Consider the following 16,110-nt stretch of genomic DNA (forward strand, 5'->3'; position numbering starts at 1 on the left):
AGTGTCAAATATATTTAGTTATGAGGAGAACTATATCCTGATACTCTGTTTTTTATACAGTTACTCTTTGGATTTGAGTTGCTGAATTTTGATAGACAATGTTTTCATTAAAAATAACATAAACTGGTAATATTTTAAAGTTATATTTTTGTTTTATGCTTATTTCAAAATAAATATTAAATTTTGAATATTCTTGTTTCCATTTCTGTGATAACATTAGTGTTTATAAAATTTTAAGTTTTGGTCCTTCAATACCTGAGGATCAGAAATGAATAAGTTGATGACCTCTGTTATATATTATATGGTTGTACTTAATTTTCACTCATTCTGCATGGACCAAACCTATATCAGTCAGCATGGATGAAGAATGGGTAGTGAAATGACAGCCTTAATTATTTATGATAAATTATGAAAATCCAGATTTAAGTCTGGCATTCCATATTGGTATGTTGATAAATTATTGCATAGCCATCTGGTTAATGAATATAACATTACTGTATATTATTGAAAAAACTATCTCAAGTAAAACCTCTATCTTTGACAATGTCAAAATGATTTTAATTAAAAATTAAAGAATCAGAAGACAGACTATAAAACTAAAGCAAAATCTTGTTTTATTGTTGTTTTAATATAGGGAAGTATCTTTTCCGTTGTAGTTAGGTATTGTAAATTAACAAGAGTTATTGTATTTTAATTTTCATCGTTTGTGTATAAATAATAAACTTTTATCAGAAATTATGTTTGTTAATTTTAACATTTTGGTTTCTAAATTAATGTTTTTTAATGTTTATATTAAGTGTTTCTTTTTTTACTTTCATTTTATATTTAGAGCTAGAAGAATGGCAAGTGGCCAGAAATGGTCTGCAATTACAGCTGCATTGCAATATGAATCTGATTTTGATGATAGAGGAAGCAACACTCCCTCTTATAGTTCTACTGGAATTGAAAATATGGTTGAGGAAAGTAATGAAGCACAAGATGAAGGAAATGAATCAGGGCCAGATGATGCAGATACAAATCCTCAATGGCAGTTATATGAAACTGTAAAAAATTACCAGAAATCACCAAGTCATTTGTTATCTGAGCCCTTTCAACGATTACCTTCAAGAAGGTGAATATTAATTCAATAATAATAATATGCTAATAAAATAATAATTATTAGTTTTAATAGTAATAAGTAGTAATAATTATTAAAATATTGACTCAAAGTTATATTTTATAGATCTTATCCAGACTACTATAAAGAAATTAAACAGCCTATATCTTTATTTAAGATTCGGACTAAAATTAAGGTGAGATTGACAAATTGTTATTTAACTAATGTTTATTTGAAAAAAGAGCTATGAAAATAAAATGAAAGAATGATAAAGATAATAATTGTTTCATATTATCATAAAATAATTATATCTGTTTAAAATTTTTAATATTATATTACTATATTTGATATTATTGAAATTAATAACAAGCGAGTTATTAATTTCAATAATATGCCAAAAAAGTCAAAATTATCTAAATTATTGATATTATTAAAAGAATATAAAAACTACTTGAAAAAATATGGTAATCTCTTAGTACATTACCTGTCATGGCTGATGCATGATGTGATTTGATATTATGTGTCCTTTAGTGGCACATATGATCAGATCATGTGGAAATCTGCTGTGTTATTGTTTAAACCATTGTGAAATGCCAATTGCACAGTGTTATAAAAAAACATTAATATTAATGCTAATAGTTTTTATTTTTTATAATCTTATAATGATTGTAGATATCTGTTTGTTCATGTTTGGCTGAAGAGGTCTTGTGGAGCAAAATGCATACAGAAATAAAATTACATTTTAACTATAGAAGTGTCATTTTTATATTGTCAGTGTGATAAATCTCTGATATATCCACCACACAGAGTATGAGATTTCTCAAGTGAAAACTTTTAGAGACCTCCTACCAAATGAAAATTATCTGCAATTTGAATAGTGCAGACTTAACAAAGTAAAACCAACTTTGCCTGTATTTTCCACAAATGAATGATAAAACATGAGTCTATATGCAAAGCAGATGTTGCCAGACCTTTGTGTTGTACATTGGCCATGATGAGCAATATAATAGGAGATTACCAAAGATATTAGATAAACTTCTAATGTTAAATGTTTGGATCACACACTTTTTAAGATATGAAATTAATTCTGATTTCTATTTATTAATGTTATAATTCTTTAGATTGTTGAATATAAACAATGTCTGTAAGCAGAGAAAAATTTAATATTTTATTATATACTTTAGGCTCAAAGACTGAAAACACTCATTGAGTGAAAAAATCATCCACCTCACATTCTGTGGCACTTTTAAAAATGCACATGTGTTTTAACATATTCAATAAGACTACAAAGCAAAATTTGTGTCAAGATTCATTTAATAGTGTACTAAAATGTGATCTGGCAATATGAAAATGCCACAACATGTTGTGGATTCATATTAATACAGCTATGACATAATGTGATAAAAATATCTGTGTAAAAATAAGTAACAGATTTCTTTATTTAGAATAAAAATAAATCCTAATCTAAATTGAGAATTATACCAAAAATAAACAGTTAGTTTCATTAATCTTATGTCTAAGCCTTAAATTTTTAAGATAGAAACTTCTATTTATCATTATTTTTTTACTAATATTAATATAAAAATTTCTTTGGAATTGGTCTCTTTGTGGGAATGTTATTACAGTAGAGCATCAATTATCTGAACACCGATCAACTGAAACATCGGTTAACCAAAAGCATTCCATTTGGACTGTGTCGAGATGTGTGTTGTGCTGAATCAAACGTTTTTGATACTAGATTAACTTCTAAAGTATAATTTTTTTTGTTTTTATATTTTTCAATATATTTTGTTTGTACAAAATAAAGAAATAATTTTTAACGATACAATAGCCACAATTATTATTATAAAATTTTTTATTAGGCTTAACATCAATGAAAATTCAACGCAAAGCAACACACAATGGAGAAAAATTTCAACATGGGATATATTAATGCACTATTATTGGGATATACTAATATACTGTATTAATAATGTATTTTTTCGTACATAATCGGTTATCCGAAAAATCGATTTTTCGTACCTCCCCAGTTGATTCAGATAATTGATGCTCTACTATATTTGCAAAACAAATTTGCAATCAGTTGATAAACTGATTTACAAAATAAATTTTTTATTTGACTTAAATCTAAAATACTTTTTGTAGGTATCTAGGATTTTAAAGTTATCATGTATAGATATCAAGGATTTATAGACAAAACAATTGACAACAAATTGTCTTCTTGACTGTGAACTATAAAAGAAAATGAAGAGTTACATTTATTTACTATTGTTCTTTTAGTCATATAATGTTTTATGACAGGAACTTTCATTAATGGGTATTTTGTTAATAATAAACATTGTTCAGAATTAGTACTTTTGTGGAATTTACATTCAAATTTCAGTTTGAATGCCTCACTTTTTGAATAATTCAGTTCACAAACAGAATTTTGAAATCATAATTGCACTGGTTGCTGAACAAGCTACTTGGCAAGAGCCAGCCACAGATTAGGGAGACATAGATGATTAACTACCTATACTTCATATGTTGAAGAAAGTTGATGCTTGACCAATCAACAACAGGACTACTGATTCAGAAGTTAGTTGTGCTGAGATCACCTTGCATCATTAGATGTCACAACACAAATCATTAATGACATTTCTATCTAAGTTAAATTTCAATGTGCATGCAGAAAGATACAATTTCAGTTTTTTGGTACATGCTGCAGTTGAATCTAAATCAAATTAATTAATAAAAACTGCATTAATTGACATTCACATAGTATAAATGGCATCCAACAATTCATGTTTGAAGGTGCTTTAATCAAATTAAATAACAAAAATTTATTAATATATTATAATATTTCATTTGTAGGCATTTTATGCATGAAATACAGCTAAAAAGGTAAAAAAATGAAAAATAAAATACGGCTTTGTTTTGGGGGTCAGGAATGGATTTTATATTTTTTCTTACAAGAAAATTTGTTTCAGTTTAGAACAAATTGATTTTCAAACAACTTTTAGGAATGAATTATGCTCAAAAATCAAGGTTTTGTTGTATACATAAGTTATTTATTAAAAATATCTGTGCAAGAATAAGTAACAAATTTTTGCACAGATGTTTTTATCACATTGTATCATAGCTGCATTAATAAGTATTCACAATGTGTTGTGGCACTTTCACATTGGCAGGTTGTGTTTTGGTTGATTTATTAAAAGAATCTCTACATGAATTTTGCTTAGTGGTATTATTGAATATGTCAAAATGCATTATGCACATTTTTGAAAATGCAGAAGGTGTTCAACAGCAACATGGAATTCATGTTGTGGCTAAATCTGAGAAGCCAGAATACATTGTGGTCAGTTTTTTTATTCAATGAGCTTTTTATAGTCTTTGACTCTAACATAAAGAATAATGATTTTTAAGAATTAATATTCTTTAATATATTTACATTGCAAAATTCTCGACTTCATATTGTAAAAATGTAAATTTGCATTGCTTTTTCAGATAGTCAAATGTTTTATTATGTGTAAAAATGTTTTCAGCCTTTTGCTTCAGTTGTAGAAATTCTTGTAATGGAATATTGAATAGTATAGAATCAAATAACAGTTTAAATTATCAGATAAATATAAATATTAAAACACTACTAAAAATTAATATAAACAGTTACAAAAAAATGAAATAAAATATTAACAAATATACATTAAGTTTTTTATTTGATCAACAATTCCTTATACATCATTAAAGCACTGTCTAAAACTGAGAAGGATAAAGATTCTAATTGAAGGATATTTCAAAAGTTTTTGAAATTTCCTTCAATTAGAATAGAAACAGCCATGGCTCTAGCTAGGAATTTGATTTGTCATATGATACGCTGAAATATTAAATCATTTAAAAGTGTAACTGATTATTTAGATGTAATTTTATCCAACTTTTATTTTATAGCAGATCAAAGCTTTTGTAGGTAAGAGATGAGCATTCTAATAGCTCTCCAAATTTGGGAGATTTAGTCAAAGTAGTAGTTAAATGGAATAGAGAATCCAGTTATTGCTAAATATAGAGCTAATATAAAATTATTACCCAGATATGTTAATAACTTTCTTATTACATGGAAGGATGAACAATATATAAATGACTTTTCAAAAGATATTAACCTGTCCTCTGGTATTCCTGAGATATTTCATTTTAGCATTGGAACGTTTTTGAAACTAGATGTCTCTAGTTCTTATAATTTTTATATTAAAACTAACTTCTGAAAAAGAATTTTTTTTTGTTTTTACATTTATTAATATGTCTATTTTGTTTGTGCAAAATAAAAAAATAATTTCGAACAATAAAATAGCCACGATTATTTTTTTCAAAAATGTAATTTTCGTTAGGCTTAACATTGACAAAAGTTCAATGTGGTGTGACACACAATGGAAAAAAATTTCAACATGGGATAGGTTAACAATATGATGTCAAGATCTGGTATTAACCAACAGGAAGTATACTGGTATGAAGCTTAACATTGACCAAATTAGCAACTCTATTGTTATTATCTGGATCAGGGATGGGCAACCTGTTGCCCATCCTTGATCCAGATAATACAGGATGCCCAACCTGTAAATATTAATGAGAACCTCCAGAGGTTCTCATTAATATTTTTTGCGGCCCACATCACATAAAATATGAATAAATATATCAATTTCCCAGCTTAAGGAAGTATGCAACAAAATCCAAATGTTATTTCTACAACTTATGTATGTTAATAGTTTTTCTGCAATGAATTTAGTAAAAATTAAAACAAGAAACCGGCTAACAGACACATCGAAACTAATTTAGAACTAGCAGTGACTAATATTTAACCAAATATTTCTGATATATTACATTCATATTAGTTCCAGAAGCTAAATTAAGTATACATATACTAATATATAATTATATATGTATATAATAAATAATTGTGATTTACCAGCATTTTTTTTCTCTTTTCTCTTGTTTGCAGCCCATGTCAGTTCAAAAATTTTAAAATGTGGCCCCTACATAGAAAAAGGTTGCCCATCCCTGATCCAGATTTTCAGAGAGACATAAAACTAGGGTGTATATTTGCTAAATTGGAAGCAGTAAGATTGAAAACAACTCATGTACACAGGTTACACTAGTAGGAACTTGGAGAAATTGCATTGCATTTGCAAACATAAATAAAGTAGCTTAACACAATAATTTTAAATTAATCTTAAATTAGCATGCTTTGCCAACCAGGAAGATGCCAAAATTTTGGGGAATGAAACTGAAGTTGTAAAAAAGTTCACATTTTTTTTTTACAACACTTACAGTACATTACAGTAGAACAGGTAGAGATATTTAAGAAAAAAAAATCTATGGAGTGTGTTTATATTCCAGGGATGTGGACCCACTTTTCTCTACATGGAAATTTGCCTAAATTCATAATTTGTGAATCTGGTATCTATTTAATAAATTTTATATATAATGAATTTTGTTTTATTTAACTTCTATGTAAACTGTTTGCATAAAAGAAAAATCATTTACTAAGAAAATTAGGTCAATTTTAGTTAAAATTGTGTACTATAGAAGAAATTGATAACCATAAACCATTTTTAAACCATAAAAGGAATATATTTTAAATTTCATCATGTCACCTTTGTAACTATGAATGAATTTATATGAGCAAGATGTAGCAAAAATCTATACAATATAAATGAATGAATCATATAACAAAAAAGAAAGAAGTTAAATAGGACAGCATTAAATTAATATACAGTTGACTCTGCATAAGTCGACACCCCAAGGAGAAGTGGAAATGTGTCGAGTTATCCGATGTAACAACTAAAGCAAAGTTGGAAAAAAAACCACAAAACTACAATTAATAAAATACAGTAGTGCGTTATACAGTAGTATAGGCTTACAATAGATTGTGTCCTCCATTTACAATTACTCTGTAGACGAAAAACTGAAAAACTCATTTAGTGTTTGTTTTGAGCACTTAACTATCTCGACTTTCTTTTTCAACGAACATGAATGCCTTGAAAACATCATCTTCGCAATTGTCACTTGTTGGCAAGTAACGTCTAAGGATTCTTAATGCCTCTGGCATGAGAAAATGCAAAATTGGATTCTGGTATGACGTTGATGTAGATTGTATATTTTGTTTTTGTTTATCTGTTATTATTTTATACATAAAAATACATAAAATGTTAAGGCATTTTTATTAATATGTATATATATTAATAATAATAATGTATTATTATATTAAATATATTAATTATATATTAATAAATAAATTGACTCCCCCTCCTGAAAAAAATGAGTTTGCACCACACCTGCAAAGTGAATTCATTTTTTCAGGAGGGGGTGTCAACTTATCGGAGTGTGGGACAGCAAAAGTATGTCCACTTATCCAGTGGTGTAGAGTTAAACGATGTCGAGTAAACTGGAGTTTTTTAACATTAATGCCTATGTAAGTCGGCCAGGACCACAGAAAACTGACTACTTAACCGAGGGTGTCGAGTTATCCGGGTGTCGACTTATTGCAATTCGACTGTATGTAAATAAAAACAATTGACAAATTAGTATAATAAATTAGTTATTGATAATTTGTAGTTTAGAATTTGACTAATTTTTAACATAATGACAGATTCTAAAGAGCTTAAATTTTTTTTGGACTTTCATTAAAATAAGAAACAAGAATTCTTAAAATTTTTTGTAATGGAATAATAGATATTATTTTATAAATGATTTATTATATTTAATTAATCTTGTAAAGTGTTTAGTTGTTACAAGCTTTCTAAATTGTAGAATAACACAAACCTACAAAAAAAAATTTTTTTTTGGTGCCTAGGATTTTAGAACCGATTTTAGCTATATTTGGGTCGCTGAATCTAAATATGAAATCAGTTTTTCTCTATCAGCTCTACTTTTTTAGATCAGTGATTTTTTAACGTACAGTGCTACACAAAATGTGCAGCCCTAATTCCAGTTTGTACAGTTCTAAATCACATAATCAAGGATTGATTCCTGTATATTGTGTCCTTATCTGCTACCCTTCTCTCAAGAAGACAATTTTGTGTTTCATCATGAAATTAGAGGGCTCTTGGAAAAATGGGTCGTCTTCAATATTTTTCAGATGATTCGCACCTATTTATTGACAGCTCAAAACGAAGTTTGAAATGTGTCCTTCCACACAATGGGAACAAATATGGTTCAATACCAATTGCTCACTCAACGAAAATGAAAGAAGAATATAACACTATAGCTTTGGTCTTGGAGAAGATAAAGTATCACGAACATCAATGGGTAATTTGTGTAGACTTAAAAATGGTAAACTTTCTCCTTGGACAGCAAATTGGCTACACAAAATATCCTTTCTTCTTGTGCCTATGGGATAGCAGACAAAACACACCACTAGGTTAGAAAAGAATGGCCTAAGAGAGAAAACATGGATGTTGGAGAAAAAAAATGTCATTAACGACCCTTTAGTTGAACGAGAGAAAATGATCTTTCCTACACTGTATATCAAGCTAGGCCTAATGAAGCAGTTTGTAAAGGCTCTTGATAAGAACAGATCATGCTTTGCATATATAGGGGAAAAAATGCCTCAGTTGAGTATGGAAAAAATTAAATCAGGAATATTTGACGGCCCACAAATAAGACAACTCATTAACGATCCTGCCTTTGTAAATTCGATGAATGAAGCCGAGTGAAAAGTCTGGACTTCATTTGTTGCAGTTGTCAGAAATTTTTTAGGCAAACACAAAGCTGAAAACTATGTTGAACTGGTAAATGAGATGCTTAACAGTTTCAAATCCCTTGGGTGTAATATGAGTATTAAGATGCACTATTTACACAGTCACTTAGATCATTTTCCTGAAAATTTAGGAAAATCTAGTGAAGAACAAGGTAAAAGATTTCACCAGGATATTAAAACTATGGAGGACTGCTACCAAGGAAGATGGGATATACATATGATGGCAGATTACTGCTGGAGTTTAAAAAGGGACTGCTCCAAAATACATTCACGAAAGTCAGGGAAAAGAAGCTTCCTTAATGTGTAACTATTTAGTTTTATTGATGACTTTTTCCTCTATCTTTGTATAGAATAATACTTGCATATATAATAATAAAAATTCCATGTTTAGTTTTTTATTTGATCCATGGATTTGACTTAAGATATTGAAACGTGTATTTTGCTAAAATGCTATATCTTAAAAATTAGAGCTTCTAGGCAAAAACTAATGCCATATTTGAATTCAGGGCATCAAATTCATATGAAATCAGCTCAAAATACCCCGGCACCAAAATTACTGTTGACCTGTGTAACATAACAAAATTTAAACATTTTATCAAAATGAAGAAAATAATTGTTTTTGTAAAAATAATGGAAAATTTATGAATGTGTTTATTTTCTTATCATTTATGTAACAGTAGATTTTCATATGTAGTAGAGTCAAAAATAAACCAAATTTTTGAAATTCTTTAGTAATGACTTTAATTGTGAGTTCATGGATGTTCAAACATTTTCTTAAAGATATGATCCTTGTACAACATGTCTGTATTCAGATGGATTAGAACACAAAATGCTAAAGTATTAGAGCAAGTAGGTCTGTACCTTTGGAATTCTGAATGAATATCATAAACAACAAATTAACATTAATTCTGCATCAAAGTTGGTAAAAACTTTACCAAGACATTTAACTTGCTTAAGAAAGAATAAGGTAATGACACTATGTTGCATACACAAGTGTACAAATGGTGTATTTTAAAGGTTATGAATTGACCTTTAAAATACTCTGTTGTACTGCTTGTATATCTGGATGGCAATCATTTTCTGTTGATTTACAACAGAGAATGATTCCTGTCCATCCTGATGAGCATTGAGGAAAAAAATGGATAAATGACTTTTTGAGTTTTTGAAGAGTTCATAGATAATCACTAGGCAATATAGTAATATGGTTTGAATTTGGAATTTCACGTCTCTGTAATTCTTCAGAATGAGTTGAAATGTATCATGTTTGTTTTGCTGTTGTTCTGAGGATTGCATTTAAGGAGCTAATGCAGAATGGGGCTGTATAAAACTATTTTAATTAGTGGTAAGAATGTTGGCAAAAGTATATAGCTACAGAAGATGTTTTCATTGAAGATAGTCTTCTGTAAATATTTTTAATATAACTTATATTATGTCAATAATATTTATAATTCAGTTTATATTAACATAATATAAACTGAACTTATGTTATTAACATAACATAAGTTCAGTTTATTTTTGACTCTACTACATACATATATTAAATGTTGAAATAATAATTAAAATGCATTAAAATTTTTATTAATTCTATTGTGAATATTTCATTTATATATTATTCTTTTATAGACGGGACAATACAATAGTACTATGGATGTAGTAGATGACATGAATTTAATGTTTGAAAATGCTAGGAAATATAACAGACCTGAATCTAAGATCTATAAGGTAACTTTTTAAGTATAAGATGAAATTTGAATTTAAATTAGTTTTATCAGTTGTAATTTATAGTCTAATAAGAAATTGAATGTTATATTTAATGAATTTATTACTACTCAGTATATTTAATAGAATTCAAGCTAGAATAAAGTTTAAGTACTTGAAAAAAATATATCTTTGAGTACAATTCTGTTCTCATTTTTCTTTCGGGCAAATATTTTCAGCTCTTTTCATAAGCCTGCTTTGGGTCTCTCAAAGATTCTAAATGTCAATGTTCTATTTTGGAATTTTTGCTCATGCAATGACTTGTCTTCTAAGATTTAAAAACTTTTTTAAATATTGAAAACGATGTAACAGTACCAGACTCTTTGGCCATGTATTTTCTATTGTTCTGGGATATGTGATAGTTTATGTTTTGACTAGTTATTTGTAAAATTATATCTTGTAGAGAGTTCTTATTTGGGTTCTCATAAAACAATTTCCAGGCAGCAGAGAAAGTTTTAATCTTTTTGGTTTATACATACTCCTTCTAAGGAGGCTTTATAAATTAATTTATAAAGCTTTGTTTTATGAGAACTCTATTGTTTTATGAGAATTCTCTATTGTGGTCCCACAAGATATAATTTTACAAATATGAAGTCACAACATAAATCATCACATATCCCAGAACATTATAAAGTACATGGCCACAGAAAATGCTGTTACCTCATTTTCAGTATATTAAAAATTTTAGAAGATATATTTCAATATAAGAACATTGACATTTAGAATGTTTGACAGATCGAAAGTAGGCTTTATCAAAAGAGTTTAAAATGCTTGTCTGAAAGAAAAATGAGAATGGTATTGTATTCAAAGGTGAGCTTTTTAAGTATTTAGTCACTATATGTTTCAACATTGAAACAATTTGAGTTTGAGATATGTTTATTATAATAGAAAAGATATTAACTAATTTTTTTTTACTTAGTTTAAGATAGGTTTGGATTAAACAGAAGTCATGTATCAAAATAATATAAACTTTGTATATATATGGTACTTGACTTGATTTATATCATTTTGTTCCCAATATTTAAATTATTTTGAATGACAGTAATGTAAACAGTAATTAAAATAAAACTACTAAAAATAGAATTTTTAAAAAAATTTGTTTTATTCATTTTATCCATTGGTTTGCTAGCTCACAATTTCAAAGAATTTAGTTGATATGCAGTTTTTGCAGAATTTCATGTCAAATTTTGTCATCATTTATGGTTCTAGTCACCATCTACTTTTAGTAGTTACTTTTAGTAAATATTTATTATATTAATAAATATTTTGTTGTTTTATTTTTATGAATTAAACACTAATGCTAACAATTGTAAAAAAGTCAGTTTATTAAAAATGATTAAACACTTTTTAAAACTCAAAACATTTCATATTAAGATTCATTCCTGCTTTTTGTAATGCATTTCGAGAAATGTTTAATTACTTTTACTAAACTGACTTCTTTACAACTGTTAGCATTAGTGTTTACTTCTTAAACTATGGAATCATTGTAGACAAAGAAGTTTTATTTTTTATAATTACAATGTTGACATATATAAGTATAAAAAGATAAAAAAAAAAATAGTATTTTAATAATTTATTGAATTTAAAGTATTTAAAAGTTTACTTAATAAATAATATCTTTAATGTTTTATTAAAGTTTTAGTTAATAATTTAAATATAATTTTTCTGAATTTGATCATTTATACTTATTTCAGTTATAAATATTTATTTGATGATTAACATTTTAGTACAAAAGTAGATAGATATTAGAAATTGTATTGAGTTGTTTTTCAAGTGTCTAAATTTGCATAATTTATTTTTAAACTAAGACAGACAGTTCATAGTTTGGACCAATTTAACAGATTATTTTTAAAACACTACTACTATTGCTATTAGAAGAAATGTTTCAAACACATTATAGGCATATGTGAAATTTTAATCAATTTTTAATAAAGATTAAAATTATATATATATATACACACTGATTTAGAGAAAATTAATTCTAGAAAAATGTTACAACTATTGTTTAAAAGTGATGATAATAAAGTAATAAAGTACACTGAAGTGATAAAAGTCATGGAATAGTAACCTAATATTGAGTAGGCTCTCCTCTTGATTGCAGTAGAGTCACCACAAAATTAGGCATGTACACCATGCCTAATTTAGTACTTGGTAGCAGTCAGAAATAATAGCTGATCATGAAGCTAGAAATACATGTTACAATTGTATAAAATTGATGGATGGAGATGTAAGGTATATATCATTGTTTCTACCATATCTTAAACATGTCCAATGATGATGTAGGAGTAAGCCATAATGCATAAATCGCATGTGTGTTCCTGGATCTCTTTCCCTAACAACTGCAGACCTGGAACCAATGCATTGTCTTGCTGAAAAACCCTATTGCTGTTAGGGTTAAAATTGTCATGAAAGCTTATAAAACAAGATAAAAAATTGTGATGTTATTTCCAATTTAGTGAAAATGAAGTCTCTATAGATTAACTCTTATATGTCAATGAATAAAATTTTTACTTCTTTATATTAATTTTCAAATAGAATTATATTTGTTATATTTGAAGTGTAACAAATATGAGTCCCTGAGGACATTGTCTATAACATTAACAATTGAAAAAATACTGCAAGTATGCTTCCCTACTTCAGTGGTTCTCAATCTTTTTGAAGTCGGGGAACACTAAACTTTCAGATTGTTTTCCGTGGAACACTAAACTTTGACATTTTTACCCGCGGAGCAGTTACAACACATCAGCTGTAAAGTAGGGGTGGCAAAACTTTTTGAAATCAAGTGCACTCGGTCTAGTAAATGACGACATTGATGTTTGCTAATTACATTCCCATACAAAAATTATTTTACATTATAATGATTTTTCTTTTGCCACAATTTTTAATTGTATATTTGTTTTTTCACGGAACAACTGAAGTGGCTTCATGGAGCACCCATGTTCCACGGATCACGAATTGAGAACCACTGCCCTACTTCATATCAGACTTGTCTTATTTGTTCATCTGCAGTAATGTCTGAAGCTTATTCACTTGTTGATATAGTATATAATTAGGAGCAAAAATATCTGAAAATAAATACGAAGAAATAAAAATTTTATTTAACATCATACAAGAGTTAAATCTACAGAGACTTCATTTCACTAAACAGGAAATAGTGGCACATTTTTTAATCTCTTGTGTTATAAGCTTTGAGAAACAATAATAGTAATAATAATTCTAATGATATAGTAAAATAATAAAATAATTTTGTTACACATAAAAAAACAAAACCAAATGTGCAAAGGTCCAAAACTACATTGTGCAGTTCCTGTACCTAGCATCTTATCCACTAGATTATCTCAATTACAAGAAGTGTATCTTTCAAAGACTTATAAGCTACATACACAATTTTCAGAGGCCCATTTTTCAGAAATACTTGAGAAGTAGGTCTTATTATTTGGAGAAGGATCTCTTTGTATTTAGAGCTATGTGCTTATCAAGTTTCATTTGAATCAGAGAGGCGAATGTCTGGCTATCTCCTTGTTATTGGAATATCAACCTCTCACAGCAACATCTGTCGGGGAACTGGTAACAATCCCAGCTGATGATAACTTGTGTATTTCTTGATTACAGGCTACTTATAACTTTTGTCACTTTAGTGTAAATAATATCTTTAAGTACTTCTTCTATCTATTATTATTATTTTATATTATGATTAAAATGTTAAAGTTTAGTTAATATAATTTTTTTTTTAATTTTCAGTCCTTATTTTATGATTTTTGAATTTCAAAAATTCAAATATACTTTTAGTATTAATTCAATAAATTATTTTTGATTTAATTAATTTATAGTACATCAATATAAAATAATCACATTTATTCTTATTATTATATTTAAAACATTTTATAAATTATGTAAACATAATGTAATTGAATCTTAATTCGTAAACAATAATTCTAATGACAAATGGTAATGAACAAATTTTGTTGCATTATTTAAACTGAAGAAATATTATATTATCTTTTGATGTGTTAAGAGTGTCAATGTCAGACTTTATTTGATAAAATAAACTGATTTATTGTATTATATACCATTATATTGATAGGGGAAAATATATATTTTTTAAAGTAGCTATATATATATATAGCTACTTTAAAAATTCCTTACTAGAAAAGAAATAGTGATTTCTCAATTTACATGACTTATTTGAAAATGAAGAAATAATAATGATGATAAAATTATCAGAAATCAAATATGTGAATATTAAAAATATAAATATGTAGTACAAAAAAACTCAGAAGTGAAGCAGGAAACATTTTTTAACCAATTTATTATTAAAATATTTCATTGTATTAGTGAATATACTTTTTAAAACAACTCTTACTTGTGATAAAAGTAATACTTTGACCTACATATTTTTATTCCTGATAGTGGTGCTTCCTGTTTCATCTTATAGATTTAGCAATATTTTTTTTTACATTATATGTCTACTGCAAAAGCAAATTAATAAATCAATTACTACTGATAATATGAGTGTTTACTCTTTTTTTCATTTCTAATGTTGATAATTGATACTTTGCATCTCTTTTCATTATGTAAAACTTGAATCATGTAAATGATTTTTATAAATAAAATATTTGATGCTTAAATTTCTTAAGTTGTTCCAAATAAGTTTATTTATCAGTTAAAGATTGGCATTTATACTCTTAGAAATCAATAAACAATCTTTCTGATTTGTTCAAACATCACTTTATACAGTTAAAAGTTTTACTAGTTATAATTAAATAATTATAGTTTAAATATTTACTAAAAAAAAATACTAATTGGTCCAAACAATGATTTAATAATAACAAAATGAGCAAATGCTCTAAGAAATAATACAGTTACATTTGTTCTCATTTATTGTAACAGAAAAATCTCTGCTTATAATTAATATTATCAAATTTAGAAATCTTAGTATATATATTTATAAAAGTAAATTATTTAAATATAAAATTGAATATATATTATTGTTAGTAGCGATATAATTCGCTTCTATGATAAATGGCATTTTTCTTTCGTTTTTTTGTGATGAGTATTTGTTTGCTTGCATGAGTAATGTGTGTTCTGGTTTCCTTGCATGCACAAGTAAACAGTTTGACCTTTTCTTTTGTCCTCCAGGATGCTGTGAAGCTCCAAAAAATTATGCAGTCCAAAGCCAGGGAGCTGATTAACTTGCACATGAAGGTATTTTTCTCCTCTGCTTGCTCTATCTTGCTTCTTCTGTAAAAGCTGCTATTGCCTGAGTTATAAACTTAATCTTGTAGGAATGAAAATCACAAATTTCTCTAACATTTTGATTGCTGTATAGTCTCTTATCAAAGATATTTATAATATCAATAGACTATATATTTACAGCAAATTTTTCTTTTTTTAAAAATGTATTTATATATATATTATATATTATATATTTTTTAAATCTGAGTTTAATATTTAATAATTTATTATGTTTTATTTAGCATTTCACATTCCCTGCTGCTTTTATTTTCTTTGTGTGATTTAAAATTATTTT

At 27.1% G+C, this 16,110-nt stretch overlaps 1 protein-coding gene across 9 annotated transcripts in view; it reads left to right on the forward strand.

The window, feature by feature from the left end:
• Window positions 1-16,110, forward strand: part of polybromo (protein) — a 137,016-nt gene that overhangs the window by 51,854 nt on the left and 69,052 nt on the right. For 7 of the 9 annotated variants that reach the window (XM_067267523.1, XM_067267529.1, XM_067267528.1 and 4 more), the window contains 4 exons: window positions 830-1,111; window positions 1,223-1,292; window positions 10,446-10,544; window positions 15,720-15,785. In XM_067267523.1, the coding sequence (XP_067123624.1) occupies window positions 830-1,111; window positions 1,223-1,292; window positions 10,446-10,544; window positions 15,720-15,785 (517 nt within the window). The remainder of the gene's footprint in view (window positions 1-829; window positions 1,112-1,222; window positions 1,293-10,445; window positions 10,545-15,719; window positions 15,786-16,110) is intronic. The other 2 variants (XM_067267525.1, XM_067267527.1) reach the window with 2 other exon arrangements.

The sequence above is a fragment of the Centruroides vittatus genome, unplaced genomic scaffold (assembly GCF_030686945.1).
Source record: "Centruroides vittatus isolate TY-2023 unplaced genomic scaffold, ASM3068694v2 contig_3051, whole genome shotgun sequence".
NCBI lineage: Eukaryota > Metazoa > Arthropoda > Arachnida > Scorpiones > Buthidae > Centruroides > Centruroides vittatus.